The 20,073-nt window shown below is 37.5% G+C and overlaps 1 protein-coding gene and 1 pseudogene across 4 annotated transcripts in view; both read right to left on the bottom strand.

Moving 5' to 3' along the window:
• The window catches only part of LOC306996503 (DNA topoisomerase 2-alpha-like), a 202,589-nt gene extending 200,761 nt beyond the window's left edge, over positions 1-1,828 (bottom strand). For all 3 annotated transcript variants that reach the window (XM_079609054.1, XM_079609056.1, XM_079609055.1), the window contains exon 1: positions 1,745-1,828. In XM_079609054.1, the coding sequence (XP_079465180.1) occupies positions 1,745-1,805 (61 nt within the window). In that variant the 5' untranslated portion in view covers positions 1,806-1,828. The remainder of the gene's footprint in view (positions 1-1,744) is intronic.
• A 427-nt stretch (positions 1,829-2,255) lies between these two features.
• On the bottom strand, positions 2,256-19,576 carry LOC306996853 (regulator of telomere elongation helicase 1-like; annotated as a pseudogene). The gene is made up of 15 exons (XR_013800679.1): positions 19,475-19,576; positions 18,663-18,880; positions 18,377-18,470; positions 17,696-17,777; positions 17,527-17,587; positions 17,313-17,382; positions 17,112-17,196; positions 16,584-16,649; positions 16,351-16,492; positions 16,162-16,200; positions 15,960-16,038; positions 15,719-15,816; positions 15,560-15,615; positions 15,415-15,485; positions 2,256-2,406 (listed from the first exon to the last, which is right to left on the bottom strand). The product of XR_013800679.1 is annotated as a regulator of telomere elongation helicase 1-like (transcript).
• Positions 19,577-20,073: the final 497 nt, after the last annotated feature.

Raw genomic sequence — 20,073 nt, 5'->3', positions numbered from 1 at the left:
TGAGTGCATCAGAGCAGCATCAAGAATATCAAATACATTGCCATAAATCTCTTATTTGCACCTTAAGTTTATGGTCAATAATAATGACAGGTTTGCGAAAAGTGTAGAACTCTGTGAGCTTGCGCAAAACACATCTTCAGCACAGCGACTCATTTAAACGCCTCTGATTGGCCGATGCGTTCAACAGACATGTCTGTGATTGGCCGATGCGTTCAACAGTCATGTCTGTGATTGGCTACAATGCTCAACGCTGCAAAAGCACATTGCAAGTACCTTTAATGCAAAGGGGAAAATATAAATAAAACTGTAATATGCACCTTTCATGATTAGGTAATCGCGGCAGCTGTAATCTTATTCACATTTGTTTTTCTGATGAATTGTTTTGCTCTATGAGAAAGAAAAGGTAACAAAATATTCAGGGCTTTACTAAAAACATTCAAGGCTTAAGCCCCCTTAGCCCAGCCCTAGCACCGGCATTTAATGGTCAAAATATTATATATAATAAATATTTGAATATTAATAAACAAACGAACTTCGAATATGATTTTGGGCAAGTCACCAAGGCCAATATATATAGGCCGATATTTGGCATTTTTAAAATATCTGCATTGGCCAATATGTTTTTCTGATTGGCCGATGTGTTGGAAGCGGGACTTATTTTGACAGGCAGCACACACTTACATTCTTCATTAATGTACGATCTCTTTCAGTCATATCTAATACTTTGTTAGACAGAACTGGTAAACAAAGAAAGTAAATGGTATATAATGCGAAAAAGTAAAGCGTTTGTTTTTATATTATTTGTAACAGAAAAGGCAAACAATCAGGTTAAAATACTTTCTCGTTTGCCGCTAACATTCAGCAAATGCGCATCTACATTTAAACAAATCTCTGAATATCTAATAAACATTTAATTTCAGAAACCTTGCAGATCAGATCCAGCTTTGATATCTTGTGAAGTGTGCATTTGTAGCCTGCATAAACATGTTACTGCGAGTGACGGTCGGTCCGTGCAAAGTGAGTGAGTGAATGCGAACAGAAAATGAGCTTCACAGGAGACGCGATCAAAAATCTTGTTTAAATCCTTCATTTTAAAATATGCTGTGCTATATCCAGTTGCCAACTGTGGCATTCATATCGTTTTCACGGTGTTCTGTATGTAACATTAGCATTACCTTGTCTTTATTTGAAAAAATATGATTACCAGTGTGCACAAAATTGACAGATTACTGAGTGCCCTGTTACAGTTAACTTTCTTTTTATTCACATAGTCATAGATTTTTTAATTACTTTGTGAAAAATACTGTAATAGAATTGCAGATTCAAGAAGTTGCCATCTAAAGTATACGCATTTTTATTTTAAAGATTTGTTTTAGAATTTCTTAAATATTGATTAAAATAAATATAAAGTACACACACATTATATATATATATATATTACTCTGCTCTCTAAGATATCGGCATCGGCCATTAAAAAACAACAATATCGATCAACCACTAATTTTTTTTTAAATAAAAAAAATGTCAACTCTTTAAGCAAAGATCATTATTTTCAACGATAGTTTCATCTGGTCTTTATTCTTAGCACATGCCTAATACAATAAAAGCTGTTAATCATTAAAATAATATCTAGAATAGTCAATGAATCGTTCTAAATCTAATGATCTAGTAGTCCATTATGGATTAGTAAAAACTGTTAGCTGCAGACTACATGAGATTCACTATTCCACATGACAAAACTCACCCAGAATCTCATCATAGATCTTGTAGAGTCCTGGCACAAATGTGACGTCTCTGCAGTTCATCCCCACATCCTCATCAAACACCCACATTTCCACATTTGCTAAACAGGAAAAAGAATTTCTGGGTCATTCTATGGGTCGTTGAGATGGCATTTCAATCTAAAACATTTACAAATTAAAGTGCCTTAACATTGCAGATTTATTTTATGATCAACTCACAATGAAAAACCTTTACATTTAAATGGAATAAACTGTTTTGTTTATAATATGGAGCTAGCCTTCTCCAAAGATTAAGGAGATTTAGCGTTTTAATTTGGTTACTTGTACACGTGACTTTTACAGAACAGCTTAGCAAAATGTTTTGCTTAAGTAAAGTGAGTGACCACAATAGTAGAACGATTATTCTTTAGTATTAATGAAACGTATAATAGGGCAGTATGCATTATTCTTAAAAGGTGGGTACAGGTGGCTCTAATAAACATTATGACCTCTCTCAGCACTAAAGGATGACCTCTACCTGAGTGACGGGCTCCACAGAGCCGATGTAGGTGTCAGGCCGGAGCAGGATATGCTCCAGCTGGGTCTTCTTCTGATAGATCCGCTCCACAGACAGCCGCTTATCATCTTTCTTATGCTTACTGAGAGCCTTATTCTCAAACAAACTCTAAAACACACAAATGTTACAGCAATTAATATGCATGGTAAGATTGATAGATGTTTTATTTTATTTTTTTATTGAGATATAGAAGATGTGGATACAATTTAGATAGAGTGCAAACAGTGTCATCAATATTGTGAATCAATTACTCAAATGAAAATGACTGTAAAATTGATCATGCGCATCTCAAACATCTCAAAAAAGTTTCTGGTCAACATTTAGCAGCACACTGTGTTAGCCTCAAAGCTAACAGACATAGGAGACCACAAGGAGAGGTAACGTTAGTGGGAAATGGTAAAGGAAGCTTTTTGAATTGGTGTCAATTTCTTTTCCCCCTTTTTGGTGACCAAGGTAGCCAACACCACGTTAACTTACCAGTTGTAGCAATGAATGGTAATGTAGTGGAAACTGTGATTACTATGATAACGTTCCTGTACGGGTCTATCGTTACCGTTAACGTAGACTCACTGTATTCCGGACATCACGGTATTCCGGACACTTGACCTTTTCCCGCAAATTCTATAAATAAACACTTTCAAATCACGGCAAATATATATCCGTGTCATCTTTGCCTCATCCTCTTTCGATTCCGACCAACCTTATGTTTCTAGAGCCAGTCGTTTCAAAGAAATCAACGTGAGTTTCTAACGTACACCAATGACTGCTCAGAAAATGTCGGGGGGAGGGTTTTCCGGCAGGTCAAAATGAAGAGGGGAGAATACATCGGCTCTTAAAACATTAAGTGATACATGGTAAATCATGGTGAATCATACTAGAACATAGTAAATAATTATAAATCATCCTAGAACAGGGTAAATCATGGTCAACTTTGATAAATAATGGTAAACTAAATGTATGGTCAACTGTGGTAAATTGTAGCTACTAGAACGTGGTAAATCATGGTAAACCATCCTAGTACATGGTAAATCATGCTAGAATCATGGTAAATCATACTGGAACATGGTAAGTCATGGTAAATCATGATAAATCATACTAGAAAAAGGTAAATCATGGTAATGAGAGGAAGGATTTGCACTCTGTACAGAAGCAATCGTCACGGTCAATCTGTCGGACGCAAAGAACCAGTGCAGAAGCCACCTTTCCAGTAAATACGACTTGTGATTGCACTGTACGTCAGCAGACAGCAAAGTAGGGCTGCAACAACGAATCGATAAAAATCGATTATTAAAATAGTTGGCAACGAATTTCATTATCGATTCGTTGTGTCGCGCGACACGGAGATGTAAAAAAAAAGTGTGCGTATATTCTGTGCTATTGTTAAGCCCCACAAAAGGGACAAAAACATTATAAAGCATCATAAAGTTGTCCTGCACTATATTATAAGTGTTCTGAAGCCATTATATAGTATAATGTGAGATAGAAATGAATATTTAAGTCATTAAATTCAAGATCACGTACACTTTTCCCTCCGCTGCGGCTGTCAGTCATTCTCCATTCAGCATCAAGCAGCGCGTCGCGTTCGGTACGACAGTCAACAACACGATGAAAAACTCTCTCCAAGATGATTCAATGTTACTATAATTATACTTGATCTGTAGATAAAGGTCTATGGTTTTGCATTAAACAACTTTATCTTGCTGGACTTTATTGCTGCATCATGTTACTTTCTACCGGGTTTCTCTCAACACTGGAGTCAGAGCAGTATAGGCTAATTGTTCTTCACGCGCACAGTAACTGACATTTAAAACTGTTAAAAGAAAATGCTCAATAAACTATTGCATAGATCGATACTGTATAATACACTACGCATCAATATGTCTTTCCTTTGTGATTTGAACTTTTCAATCCGGACTCGAAGCGCTGCGCTGTGACTCGTGTTGCTTCAAGCGCATCATTCTGCGCTCGCGATGCGCATAAGCGCTGTGTGCCGCACTGTATTGGAGCCTTTCATATCATAATACAGCGAGGCAATGAACGATTATTAATAGCCTTTCTAGCTCTGTCCTATCCATCATGTTGCTGCCTCATTAAACCGATGTGCTATACATTTAAAACTTGTCTCAATTTTATAGTAGGCTATAAAATAATTAATCTTTTTGATTTTTGTTATCTTGTTTTTCATGAATGTATTTTACAACAATACAAAGAGCAATGTGTAACGTTTGACCAAATTTAGTGTTACACTTATTCTAATATTTGTTCCTCACTAAATGTTTTTTGCATATTCAGATTTAATACAATTATTGTGCACTTGTGATTTTTCTAGACTAAATTGTATGCTTAATTATCCACTAATCTAGTTTATAATAGCATTTATGGTCTTTTTTTTTTTTTTTTTTTTAATGAAGTTGTCTGTATTAAGTAGATTGTGTTTAACACACAAAATAGTGATTATCAGTTCAACACACATAGTTATAGAAATTCTACTTGATTAAAAAAAAAAACTGCCCTGGTATCGGATTGGTATCGGTCGATACTCAGAATTTTTGGGATCGGATCGGATCGGTTCTGAAAAAATGGTATCGGTGCATCCCTATCAAGGAGCACTTTCTGAAGATTTTTTTGCACTGTGAATTTGCACTGTCAGTTCTGTTTTTGAATAAAGGGTTAGGAATGAATGCTTATTTTTATTATTATTTTATCCGATTAATCGAAAAAATAATCGACAGATTAATCGATTATTAAAATAATCGTTAGTTGCAGCCCTACAGTAAAGCATTGGCCAAGAGCAGAAAGGCCCTCCCTCCAGGCTTTTTTTTTAAGTTGCGAGGTTGCGAAGCTTCATTTTCGCTCAGTCTGAGTTTCAGAGTTTCAGAGCAGAGCTGCGTGACATCGCTGCCAACAATCACGCGAGTCGCACGCTCGCAACTGTGTGCGCGTATCTCCGCAAAGTGGGTGTTGTAAACTCAGATCTGAAAAAATAGTCTGCAATAGGAGTGCACATTTAATGTAATGTAATAAGTTTCGCCCTTTCGAACCTCAGTTTTCAGAGTTTCAAAACTTTTTTTCACCTATTCGCACACCCGTTTTCAGATCACGGGTTTCAAGGTTTCAAATCTGGAAAACAAACTATACAGTGGGAGAACACTGACAAATTTGAAACTCTGGAAAAAAAATTGCGCAACATCGTAAAAAATGTTTTGCAGTTCTGAAGAAGGAAATCTCAAAAACAACATAATGTTTGCAGAGATATTTTTATTTTTTTACATTTTGCAAGCTTGCAAATCTTATTTTTCGATCTTGCAAAACTTTTTTTTTAAAGATTTTGAGTTTTCGAACACTTAGTTTCAACCTTTCAGAACTTTATTTTCAGTTTTGAATCATGGCAGGATATTAATCCCATAGACAATCAAGTGATTGTTCATTGAATCGTTGAAATGATTCGTTCAAAACGCGGATTTCAGTAATAAAATGTTTTTTTTTTAATTAAAAAAGGAAGAAATTCTCGGCGATATAAAGGGAAAATTGACAATATTGTGTCCAAAAAGTAACTCACAATGTTAACTTTATTTTTAATTTAACTGTTGTATAAAATAAGTAGCACATTTGCAGTTGTGCAAAGGAAAACGGCGCTCTTGCTCATGTGATATTCATTTCCTTCTCTCTGGGCCTCGTAGTGTTTTTGCGCTGCGCGTCTCTGTGTTATACGTCATCACGCATCACACACATGACCAGCGTTGGCCAATAGTGACTACGTGATGACGTACACAACGGACGCGCTGCGCAAAAACACTACGCAAACTAACTAGAGGTCGAGAGAGAAGGAAATGAATAGTGGAATAAAGATGTTATTTTTGTTTGTTTTTGCGCACAAAAAGTATTCTCGTCGCTTGATATACTTAAGATTGAGCCACTGGAGTCACTTGGACTATATTAACGATCTCTTTAATAACTTTTCTGGGCCAGCAAGTTTGGCCCATCTAGCAGCCTATGGAGAAGTGAGACAAGGCTCAGATTTCATCAAAAATATCTTAATTTGTGTTCCGAAGATGAACGAAGGTCTTACGCGGTTGGAACAACATTAGGGTGAGTAATTACTGACAGAATTTTCATTTTTGGGTGAACTAACCCTTTAATGTCAATGTGACCCCACACCATAAAATTAAAGTCTGATCATAATTCAAAAGTTAAGAGGTGACATTAGGGTGAGGGACAGTATTATTCTAGAAAGTATTTTGGACAAATTTGGATAGAGTGCAAACGGTGTCATCACTATTGTGGGTCAATAACTCAAATGAGAATGGATGTAAAATTGAACATGCATCTCAAAAAAGTTTTTGGTCAACATTTAGCAGCACACTGTTAGCCTTAAAGCTAATAGACATAGGAGACCTGAAGGAGAGGTAACGTTAGTAGTGAAATGGTAACGTTAATGGAAGCTTTTTGAACCGGTGTCAATTATTTGTTTCCCCTTTTTGGCGACCAAGGCAGCGAACACCACGTTACCAGTTTATAGATGGGTTTCCGTTTCTCGAATTACCCATTATCCTCTGCGGCGCGCCACCATGTTGTGTGTCAAAGCTGTCAGTAAGCCACTGGGAGACACGGCTCATTCACTGTGCTGCATTAATAGAAAGCCAGTTAATATAAAGTATTTTTGACTCTTTTGTGTTGAGATAACGATGACAAATTCCTTCAAACCTGGCGACAAGGTGAAGGTTATTTACAGGGACACATTAGGCGATGTTTGCAAGGCAAGATATGATGTGAAATTGAGTTATATCGATGGAAAGGATCCTTACACAATGTCGAAAGAGGACTGGTTATGTAGGCTAATTCTGCGGCGTACCCCGAATTAAGAAGAAAGTCTCTGGAAGCATACAATTATTTTCTTAGAATGTGCGAGTTAAAATTGTTTGTGGTCGCATTTGTGCGAGTGCATGGTCATACACTACTCAGTTAAATTCACGCACGAATTCTCCTGCATTGAACTTGTTTTAGCGCCCGCCAAAGTCTTATTTGATCGGTGAATAATGTAGATGAACTGGGTGCATGTGTAACTGAAAGAACGAGCAGATAGAGAGAGAGCCGGTCGCGCGCGCGCACACAGCACACCCTCTCTCTTCGGAGCCAGGCGAACATGTAAACAAGACTTCACCGTCTCCAAACTAAGCGCTGTCTTGCTCTCTCCCTCGTGGAAAAGTTAGTCTGGAGCCCTGCATTGACGGGCCAGGCGGCTGATATCTGCACAGCCCTTATGGTACATTTAGACTCAGTGTCAAGACAACACCATCTGGGTAAAAAAAAACAACACAACACAACGCTCCGAACTAATTTAGTGAGGAGAGAGATGGAGAGCAGAGGCACGGAGCGATGTGCTCCAGGTGTAGCCTCTGCCTCTGGCTCGACCAGCTGATGTGGCCACAGAGAAAGTGATGAAGGTGGACCTCTCAAGGGCTGTGTCGATTAGCCGCCTGGGTACAGCGATTTGACAGCCGATGAGAGCTAGCGCATTTAGCTAGCCTATCTTGGAAATGATTAACGTTAGCTAGATAAAGTGTCACATCTCCAGAGCACAAAACCTCTAAATGTTCACAAGAGCAGCACTGAACATTAACTCCAGCCAAACAGAGAATACTCGTATGATTTTCATGTTCAGAATAATGCCGATTCAGGATATTATCATGCTCCGTAACACAAACGCTTGACCCTCTTGTCTTGACACACAAGATGGCGCCGTAAGGAGTTGCGGGAGAGATGTGACGTCATCGGAAATCTATCAATAGACGAATCCGGCGTAACTACCGGAAGTAAGCGGGCGCCATAACTGAGCTGACATAAGTAAAAAAATAATAAATATGTAATATAGTATTTAATTATTATTTTTCTATTTGAATAAAAAAAAAACTGTATTTAATTTTTTTTATATATATTTAATATCCTGATCGATATTGTCCTACAAACAATGTTTATATTGAAGGTTATAAAAACAAACATAGTGTAACCTTGCTGTCTATCTGCAGTCTATCCAAAAAAGGGGTCAAATCACATTACATTCTAACATTGCAACATTACAATCTAAAAACAAAATAATGTTTTTTAAAGAAGTAGTTAAATTTACTAAACCCAAAAAAAAAAAAAAAAAAAAAGCTAATATCATAAAAATACACATGTAGGTTTGAAATTCTCTAGCACATTTATGTTCACCAACAACAACAAATATTCAACAACAAATGTTTTAGCTAAATATATTTATAATTTAGTGCTAATGTATATTTGAGTCAGAATAATTGCGCTCCTATTCTATTGCGCTCCGTCTGTTCGGCACGTATGCACGCGGGGGCGCTCGTTCACGGAAGTATAGCTTGCAGAAAGCTCGCCCACTCATGACAGCAAACTGGACTTTCTAACATTTACAGATGGAGAATATGTCCGTGAAATGTAAGTTATGCACTGAGGAAATTATTGGATGTCACTTCAGCTTATGGCTAAATACTAATAGAGGTACATTTGTTTCCACCAATCGCTGCACAAGTTAAGGTTACGTATGATGACGAAAGCACGTTAGTGCGAGCCCTCCCGGAACCCATAGAGCTGGTAAGTTCCGCCCCTTCCGCAAAACCCCACTGGACCTCAAAGTTGAAAAACCGTCAATGCAAATGAATGGGAGAAAATAATTATTTTCTGGTCCCGTTTGAATTGTGCCATGAATGTGAACATATGTTGTCTGTGAATTTTTTATATAACTTTCCATGTTACGAGGTTGACAGTATATGGTATGATTCTTCGGCTAGCAGTTGTGGAAAAGACATAACGAGAAAGACTACATGTCGCCTATGTGACGTCACCCCATAAAGTTGACTTACCCGTGGTTTTCGCCAACCTCAACGATTTTGTCCTCTCCCTGAAAGAAGGCGGTGAAGTGCACCAAAGACACAGCCATGTCTAGCGGGATCCGTGAGCTAATCCGTGTGCTAGTGGTGTTGACGTTTCAAACGCGTCGAGAGTTGTAGTCCACAAAGTGCTCTCACACAAAGTCTACCCGTATCAAACTTCTACCCGCTAAATTGTATAATTCTTTACACGAAAAGTTATATAAAAAATTCACAGACAACATATGTTCACATTCATGGCACAATTCAAACGGGACCGTCAACACCACTAGCACACGGACTAGCTCACGGATCCCGCTAGACATGGCTGTGTCTTTGGTGCACTTCACCGCTTTCTTTCAGGGAGAGGACAAAATCGTTGAGGTTGGCGAAAACCACGGGTAAGTCAACTTTATGGGGTGACGTCACATAGGCAACATGTAGTCTTTCTCGTTATGTCTTTTCCACAACTGCTAGCCGAAGAATCATACCATATACTGTCAACCTCGTAACATGGAAAGTTATATAAAAAATTCACAGACAACATATGTTCACATTCATGGCACAATTCAAACGTGCATTGATCCATTCATTTGCATTGACGGTTTTTCAACTTTGAGGTCCAGCGGGGTTTTGCGGAGGGGCGGGACTTACCAGCTCTATAGAGAATGCATTGCAGTGCCTGCAGTTCGAAAAAAAAAAATCTTTGAATGTAAGTCTATGGGAAGACTCTGGGCGATTCTCAGCCAGAGTGAAATCGCCCAAAAAGAGGCGGTACTCCACAGAACGTGACTCGGCGCTGATTGGACTATATCCAGAGGCAGAACAACAGTGAGTGACTGCTGCTAGCGTAACCATAGATATGAGCGTAACTCTGTGGTTGAATGAGATAGTGATTGAAAGTCCCTTTCACACTTTGGTGGTGCGTCGCCCGATCGCCCTAATGAAGAAACCGCCGCTGGACCCAACCAACTCTATAGGAGGGGAGGGGAGAACTCCCTCACATGGTACAACCCATGCAGAGGCTGCGCGCTGCGGTGTCAGAATGCGAAACGTGTGTAACTAACGTGACATTGAAATGTAAAAAAAAAAAAAAAAAAAACTTTCCTCGACCGGCCCAAAAGTGAAGCGGCCCACCGGGAATTCTCCCGATTACCCACTCCGGGCCTGGGCCACACCCTTTCGCCATGGCACGTGACCGAAAGAGAAGAGAGGTCGTTTCGAGGGGGGAGGGAAGGGTAATGTATTTGATTAAAGATTATAAGGGTACATGAATTTAAAAAAAAATAATGAAGTGCACAGATAAATCATTTATAATAAACACTACAATATTACATATAAAAAGAAGATTTGTCAAATTTGATTTCATGCCGACTTTAAGGCCGGTTATGAATGTAATTTGATACTTATGACTGATCATGTCCAAACGCGTGTTCAGTCTGTGTTCAGAGTATGTGAGCGGTGCGGAGTGGGAGCGGAGCGAGGAGTGGAGTTGCGTGATTTTGCCAGGAGCGAGGAGCGGATTTTTTTTTATGTCGGAGCGTTGATTTTCTCTCGCTCCGAAACCGCTCCACTATCGCTCAATTACGAATCACGAGCCAGGAGGACCATACCACTGTGAGGCAACGGAGGGGGAATCAAAATGTTTATAATCATATTTTGCATTTGTTTGCATTTGTATTGTTTTCCTAGTACTTTCACAAACATTTAAATAAAGTATTATCATGAAATTGATTTTACACATGCTTTTAATGATTTTTTTATCGACCCCCTCGCGATTTTCGCCTGTGCAACTCCATTATATGATGGACGATTTTATAAGTTGTTAAGCACAGTTAAGAAAGACAGAAAGATGGAGTTTTTGAAATATTACCGTGAAGAAGGGGGAAAAAAATATAAATGTATTTTAAAAGGTATTGATGACAAAGGAGAACGCGAGTGCGGGGAGGTGATTACAACATCAAAAGATTCCTTGTGGAATCTTAGAAGGCATGTGTCAAGGAAACACGATCAAGTTTTTCGCTCACACGTGGAAAAAAAATCTGAAGGTCGGTATTATTCAGGTTGAACAACCTCAACCACCAACGCAGAATTAATAGCCTACATTTGTAAATATTTTTCAGCATTTAGGCTATTATTTGCATTTAATTTCAGCGCCATAATATGTTCAATTTACATTTGCAGAGAAAAAAGCACAGACATGCACACAACAGGGTGACTAAAGGCTCCGCTCACATACTCTGGTTCAGAGTCGGTGTTTAAAATCTGCTGTGTCCAGCATTACTCTGCTATCAGCGGCTCAGACCTCCGTTACTAACTCTACAATGACGTTCTGGAATTAGCAACGGAGGCATCGACTAGATGCGTAAGAAATTAGTCCTACATACAAGAGCGTTTTAATGACAAAAACTTTACAAACGTCTTGAAATACATAATCTGAACAATGTTTAGAGGTGTGGTAACTGTAGTATAAGCGGAATAATTGACTTCAGGCCGTTGAATTATTAGAAAAATAATGCACACCCGGTGAACGGCCACTCCGCTTCTTACTTGAACGTTATGTTTCTTTTTAAGCTGTTAATAAAAAGCATGAGTACGTCATATACATCTTAAAGAGTGCTTATGATAATGAATTTTTATTTTATTTTTTTACCTTCAGGGGTCCTTCTTTTCCTGCCATTGTCACTGACGAGTCTCACTTAACTTACCGCCTTTCAAATTTCAAATCACACACGTATATCCTCCTCCCGCCAAAGTCACTAGCCAATCACTGTAAGGTGTGGTTTGGTTTGCTCTGGGTTTTGGGACGTCCCGGGTGACGTCACGCCATTTGGAGCAGCCATTTTGACGGAATAGAAAGTGCTAAACCCATGCTAAACCCCTTATATACTGTCTATGTGCTAAACCCCTTATATACTGTCTATGGCTAAACCGCCCAACATGATCAAGCTGCAGACTCGGAGCCTGCTGCATCTACAGTCCCGCACCCAGAGTCCCGCATTCTCAGACCCCTCGTTTTTCGAGACAGCGCCTCCTGCCGTTCGGAAGATCGTATAACACCCTAAAATCACGTCTGTGATTGGAATGCAAGATTACGCTCTCTTTTTATTTAAAGTTATCTAAATAAATATTTGCGTTCCCTGCTTAATGTACCAAAAAAAAAAAAAAATCATTGTGTTCTCAAACTTACTAAGTATTTATGTTTTGAGCGTGGGTGTAATTGAAAGGATATTGAAAGGATATTACTGATGTAACGGATACAAATACAGATTGAACTATCATCTGAAAAATATTGTGATATTATATTGCTACAATGTTTTAGTTTGTTTTTGTACAATGTTTCAAATTCCATTTTTTCTTTCAGTTCAACATATAATGGTCTAATTAACCTGTTTTTTGATATTTTGAATGTGAAGCAAAACTCAAATAATAGACAAAACACCAATAATAAACAATTCTGTACTTTATTTAACGATCACCTTAATCACTGTCATCTTGCTGTAAACAGGACAAAGCAAAGAAAAAAGGAAGAAATAATTGTGTTAGTGACTTTATTTTTGTCTTCAATTGCATTCAAAAAACCTCCTCATTTATAAGTTGCTTTGGATAAAAGCGTCTGCTAAATGAATAAATGTAAAATGTAATGTAAATGCATAAGGTAAAAACATTACTTTCTGGTAGGCAAATGTTGCTTCTTTTCTCATTCTTTTTGCAATCACCCGGTCAAATTCTTCAACTTCCCTAAAATAAAAGATGAATGCCATTGTCAAAAATATTGTGTAATAATAAAAAAATTTTTTGCAAATGCAAATTACAAGCATACCCAGGGTGATAAGTAGGGCCACGAAGGAACACCTCCTTTTTATATACTTACGTTTTATAAGAACTAATTTAAGTAGTCTACATAAATTATATAAAGTAAAATAACTACTCCGGCATTAATTAATTCAATAGTTTTAGGAGAAAAGTTCTGATAATTAAAAAAAGGTAAATCTGATTAAATAATTAATGATGACATTCTTTGATATTAACACATATAATGTATTTAATTGGTCTACTTTAATGTCAACTAATTTTAATCAAATTTTTTACAATGGCTTGTCTACAAAAAGTCCATGGTTAAAGGCTAACGTTAGCTATCAAAATATTTTCGGGGGAAAAAGGCAAAAAAACATACATTAACGGCTCAAATTTTGTTACAAACTATCATTACAAATATTAAATAGACTGTTCATATGTTGGTGTATCGGTGAGCTATAAAGTAGTTTGATTAAAAAATAAATCATTGAATAAAATTGACGATACTCACGGTTCTTCACGTGTTTATCCATGTGTTTATCCGATCTAATTTGATAGGTGGCGCTGTCTGGAAAAGCGAGGGGTCTGAGAATGCGGGACTCTGGGTGCGGGACTGTAGATGCAGCAGGCTCCGAGTCTTCATACTACTCAAACCGCCGGTGATACTACAGCTCGTCGCGAAATATTCCTATCATGCCCGAGCGATGCTGTGCAGTCGGATGCGATCAGATACGTGATCATACGAAAGGAATATCTTTGTAATGTATCCCAAAAGAAATAAAACGGAGAAACAAGTGGTTGGTGGCAATAAACAGGTGATTTTGTTTTGTGTTTTCCCTGTAAACTCAGTTTAAAGATTATTACAGGTAACGTCACTATACTTTGGTTATAAAAATACATAGACCAACTTTTGCGGTGATGATTGAATAATCCTTCCCCGCTGACCCATCCGGACTCGTGATACCGATAGCATGCTAACGTTAAGCTTCTGTATGCTTTTAATGAAGCTCCGGTGTAGCGTTAGCGTGATGGGAAGTGAATAATGTAGCTGTAAATGTCACCGAACTCAATGTCAGGAAGTTGTTCTACACATTTAATGCCTGTAAAAAGAACTTGTGGTGCTTCATATGGATCTATGATTCCTATAATTCTCCTTTTGCAGGAGAGATGCAAGTGGGAAATCCTTATTTACCTTTTGAATGTTGAGCGCCTTATGAACTTTATATAAAAGCTGACGCGGGACAAAATGCCCGGTTTCCCAACACGTTGAACTGACCAATGCCACTGTGCAATTTTAATAGGCTACTAGTTGAAAACGTCGGTCGGGTGCGGGTTGTGTGTACATTGACCCGCGCATCACTGCACTGAGTAGCTGACGGATGTACTCCGTCAAAATGGCTGACACGCGGCTAGGGGTCACGTGACTGGGAGATCCCGCTTAAGCCTTGACTGTGAAACCAGGGAAATACATTTCAGATTCTCCATGACTGAAAAATGACATAAAAACACCCAGAATGTGTGCTCCAGTCAATAGCAATGAATAGCAAAACACATGAGGTGTAGCAAAGGGTTGAATAAGAGTCTCAAACCTTGTTTCTTTGTAGAAGAGGAAGCCCATAAATAAGTCTGCTGTTTCGTCGTGAAGTTGTTGGTGACTGGATGAATGTGGACCTGATCTCAGACACAAATTTGTAATTCAGAAGCAAGGGGGGCGGGGTGGATGAAAGACGAGTATTAAATGAACTATCGTCTGACATACACTACAACAGTGGTTCCCAACCCTGCTCCTGGAGTACCCCAACACTGCACGTTTCCTAATCAAACACACCCGATTCAACTCATCAGCTCATTATCACATGGGTTCATGAGCTGATGAGTTGAATCAGGTGTGTTTGATTAGGGAGACAAAGAAAACGTGCAGTGTTGGGGTACTCCAGGAGCAGGGTTGGGAACCACTGCACTACAACATGCACAAGTTTAGGGTCAGTAAGATTTTTTCATTTGAAAAAAGTCTTTTGTTCAACAAGGCTGCGTTCATTTGATCAAAAAACACAGTAGAACAGCAAATTTCAATGTATTTCTTGTAATTATTCCTGTGATCAAAGCTGAATTTTCAGCATCATTACTCCAGTCTTCAGTGTCACATGATCCTTCTGAAATCTCTCTAATATGATGATTTATAATCAATGTTTAAAACAGTTATTATAATATGTGGATGGAAATCCTTTTTCAGGATTCTTTGATTTTGATTGCATTTATTTGAATAAAAAATATTTTGTAACATTATAAATGTCTTTACATCTTAAAATGTACCCTTTTAATTAATTTCCTTTTTCTTATAAAATTTGCAACATCACATTATCACTTACTCCAACTAAAACCTGATGTCTGCAGATATGTAACAATGAAAACACCACGAATGTGAAAATCAGTCAGAGCAAACCTTAAATTCCTCATGCCGTTTCCCATCTGTGATGTCTTGCTGTCCTCTTTATGTTTAGCCCCAAACACCAACTGATTCAGGACAAACACAATAAACATACAGAACATTGTCAACTTATCTTTCTAACACGGTCTACACTTCTTACCTGGATAATATCTGCTACTTTCTGTAGTCCGCTGGTGTTCAGAAAGACACCAGGCCCTGCAAAAAAAAACAAAAAAAAAAAACAAACATAAATGGGTCAATGTTGAACCGATAAACAGAAAGTGAGATTATATTGGAGGATCAGTTGAGTAATACTCACTCCCTGCTAAATATCCTGCAATCTGCTCCATGGCTTCCACTATAGCTGTTTTATTCTCAAAGTTTACATTAGCCGTTTGAAAAAGCTCATATATGAAGCTTCAAAAGAGGAAGAGACAGAAAATGACCAGTTCAGTTTAGCTGTAAAATTGGTGATTTTATAGTCACTATATCAAGGTCACTGATACCCATTCCCAGCACTAAACTGAATCAGATCGACGGTTCAGCGAGGCTCCACTCACCTGCCAGGTTTGGTGATTCCTTGATTGTTTGCTGGCATCTCAAAACCGTTAATGGAAGATCCCAGATCCATCAAAATTTCTGTAAGATTATTAGGTTCTCAGCAAAAATGATTATCATTACTGAAAAAAGTATTCCAAATAACTACATAAATTCAATCTTGTAATAAAATATATACATTTCCATTTTTGAAGTGTAACCTACGTTTTATTTTTGCAATTGTGGTGATATCCAGTTTTAATCCTGTGAAATAACAAAGAATAAAAATAATGGAGTTATTTATTGGATATATATATATACACACACACACACAAATATATAAACCACTTATTTATATAATGTTTAAAATATACATTTTAAATATAAATATCGACGGGTTTTTGCCAAACTAACTAGAATTCAGTGATTCCTCATTAAAATGTGTTTGGCTAATGTCTGAGGCCTGTTCCCGCAGCAGTCGATCCACAGCTTCGATGGCAGAAATCAGGTCGTGAGGGGAGAGGTCAAAAGAGGAGGACTCATCACACATCTTCTCCTAAAAATGTACACAAACAGTAGATAGAATATAAAAAAAAACTAAAATATAGAACGGCTATGATATCTCAAACAACAATCAAAACACTTACAATATTATGAGCCTCGTCAAAAATAACCACAGCATCTTTCAGCTCTATGTTGTGCGCTCTTCGACTCTGTGAAATTAACAGAAATCACAAATGTGAATAAAAAAAAATAAACGTTTATCCTAGAACTATACATATCAAATCAAAAATAATAATAATTACAATATAAACTAAATGTACAATGTCATTAAAATGTCAGTAAATAAATTATTTAAATAAATACTTTCATTAAACAAGGACACATTAAGTTGATAAAAAGTGACCGTATTTCTTTTTAATGTTACATATTTTCTACTTCAAATTAATGGTGTTCTTTTGAACTTTCTATTTCATCAAATAAATGTATTACGCTTTACACAAAAATATTAAGCAGCACAACTGTTTCCAACACTGAAAATAATCATACTTGTTTCTTGATCATCATAGAGAGATTTCAGAAGGATCATGTGACACTGAAGACTAGAGTAATGATGCTGAAAATTCATCTTTGATCAAAAGATTTATATTTTCAAATGTATTAAAATGTCTCACCTTTGGGTCAAGCAGGAAGTTGTAAGGCATGAAGATGACATCAGCGTGCTGTTTGAGTGAGCGTGACAGGTAGTATGGACAAACTCTGTGGGAGCAAACAGTCTGAGCAATGTCACTATTTACCAGCACTCCAATTTCAGCAGTTCGAAGAACACCACTGTTTCTTTCAGTGCTTCAGTCAAGGCAATGATAGTGTCTCACCTTTGCTTTTTACATGTTTTCACAAGATCCTCCACATCCATGATAGTATTCATGATTTCTGTGTTTTTCTCTAAATAAAGACCCAAACCCAAAAACATAGTCAGCTATTTCTCGTAGAGTCGTACATTAACAACTAAAACCATTATAATTTAAAAAATGTTATCTAATACAATCACAAATCTCTATTGACAGGCCACCAGTGTTAGTCTCATACCGTCAACATTGTTGTAGAAGACACAGGAGCGGGACGACACTTTTGCTCTGCACATGTGGACCTTGAAATAAGGCATAATGCCTTCATTGATTTGGTGTTGAGATACAGCCTATGGTATTTTAACTGTCTGTCGTCACACAGACTCACAGTGAGCTACTGATCAGCATACCTTGATGTGGTTACTCTCTTGACGCATCACTTCCTGGTTTATGCAGAGATGTTCTCTAGATCCCAAAACACAAATATTTGGCCTATAATAAAGAACAGTACCATCTGTTAATAATATTTTTTAATAAATTAATACTTTTAATCAGCAATGAATTAATGAATTAAAATGCTCAAAAATGTCAAGACATTTTTTTTCTTCATTTCAAATGAATGCTGTTCTTTTTTCTATTGCTAAAATAATCCTGGAGAAAAAAAATTGACAAATATTAACATTATGACAATAAAACGAAATGTTTCATGAGCACCAAATCAGCATATTTGTTTGTGGTCAATTGTTTTTACACACACACACACACACACACACACACACACACAAAAAGGACACTTACAAACATAATAATCTATGAATGCATATAACATAATTATTTATAATACTCAGTTATATTTTTTATGATAACCAGACAGTTGACGGCACCCATTGGCTTTCCTCTACTATGGAAGTCAATAGGTGTCGTCAACTGTTTGGTTGCCAACATTCTTCAAAATATCTTCATTTGTGTTCAGCAGAGGAAAGAAACTTGTACAGGTTTGGAACAACTCGAGGGTGAGTAAATAATGACAGAATTTTCATCTTTCTGTGAACTACCCCTTTAAACATGTGATGTTAGCTCAGATAGCTGACCTGTAGGATGTGTTCTTGAGCTCATCTATGACCTGTGCTAGCTGGGAATGGGTCCTGGAAGCATAGATGATCTTAGGGATGTCCGTGTTATGAGCTAAAGTAAAAAAACAAAGACAAGACAAAACTCATGATAATGAAACTTGGTTCTTGAAATGTAATTCCTATGGTTGTCCGTAATGTCAACTATCACTATGATTTGGTTTATCATTTCGACAACAATGTAACTTTTGAAAACACAAGCAATGTTTATAAATGTTAATGAAAATAAATCATATCAATATTCAACCAATAAATGAAGGACAGTCCTTGGAGTGTCTCCGTCGGTGGCTGCGGTTCCCCTCGATGACATTGGTCTGTCAGGGAACAGCTCTGCGCCGCCCATTCTCTCGGCTATCTTGCGGTCAGAGATTGTGTCTTTGAAGTTCTCTCTCCAGCCCAGCGCTGAACACAGCAGACAGAGCGTTTGCCAGTGCCAGTGGGACTTTCAAGAACACCATTGACTTTCTGGAAAAGAACAAGTGCATGTCATTCGTATTAATAGAAGAATAATAGAGCATGTGTGACCTTACAGGAAGACTTTCAAATCTTTATTGCATTAGATTAAAGCACTACAGCCTTCATATTATACACTAATCAAAGGGTAAGTAAAACAAAATCTCATTCTACCTTTGATAGAATGTCATTCTGCCATTGCATTTTACCTCTGATGGAAAAAGTGATTTAACTTTTTGGAAACAACAAAAAGTGGCAGACTTTTGTCTTTTTTGGCTATAACCTTAGTAGTAAAAGTAGTTTTTTTTTCATTTTGAGGGTGAATCTTTTAAAGTTTTTGAGCGTATTTATTTTAAATTAAATGAAATTCCAATGTATTTGTATAGTGCTTTTCACAATACATATCGTTTCAAAGCAGCTTTGCAGAAAATGCATGCAATTCAGTTATCAGTTATGCATTTCAGAAATGTACATATACACATTTACAGTTACCTAATAATGTATTAATTTAAGGCAGAACATTTAACAGGTGTTGAGTATAAATAAATGTTGCTTGCAGTGCAGTGCATGCAGGGTTGCACACAGTGTGGTGACTGAGATTCTCACATTCTGCAGGCACTCGATTACTTTTCTCATGTAGTCCTCCTGGCACGGGTATGGAGTGAAGGGCAAGTCCACAGTGACTCCTCTTAGCTTAAAAAGAGGCATTATCAACCAAAAGACACTGATCGCTCACATGTAAAGAGCAGCACCAAAACACTCTTAAAGGTGCTCTAAGTGACGTCACTTCTTGTTTACGTTCGAAGTATTGTCAACAAAAAAACCCAGAGGCTAGCTAGACCCTCCCTCCTCCTCATCCGCGCTCTAACCCCACCCCCAAATCCTTCTTGCTTCTTGGTTATTGGCTGGAACAATTTGTTATGTTTCAAAGTGCCTGTTAGCCCAGTTTGTTGTTTTTTTGGGCCACAGACTGCGTCTTTTAACAGTGTGTTCCGGGGACAGGTAAGTTAGCTAGTGGATAGTGAGGAGATGTTTGCTGCATGTGACAATAAATGTTTTAAAAAACGCTTAGAGCAACTTTAAGCAAAACAAAAATAAAAAATACATTTATACTTAAAAAATATGCTTGAAATTGTCTTGAAAATGAACTTGAAATTGTCATCAGAAACTAATTCCACTGAAACGAATGTAAACTAAATAATCTG

The sequence above is a fragment of the Phoxinus phoxinus genome, assembly GCF_949152265.1.
Source record: "Phoxinus phoxinus genome assembly, chromosome: 4".
Lineage (NCBI taxonomy): Eukaryota > Metazoa > Chordata > Actinopteri > Cypriniformes > Leuciscidae > Phoxinus > Phoxinus phoxinus.
Note: the sequence above shows the minus strand (reverse complement) of the source record. Positions and strands in the feature narration are given on the sequence as shown.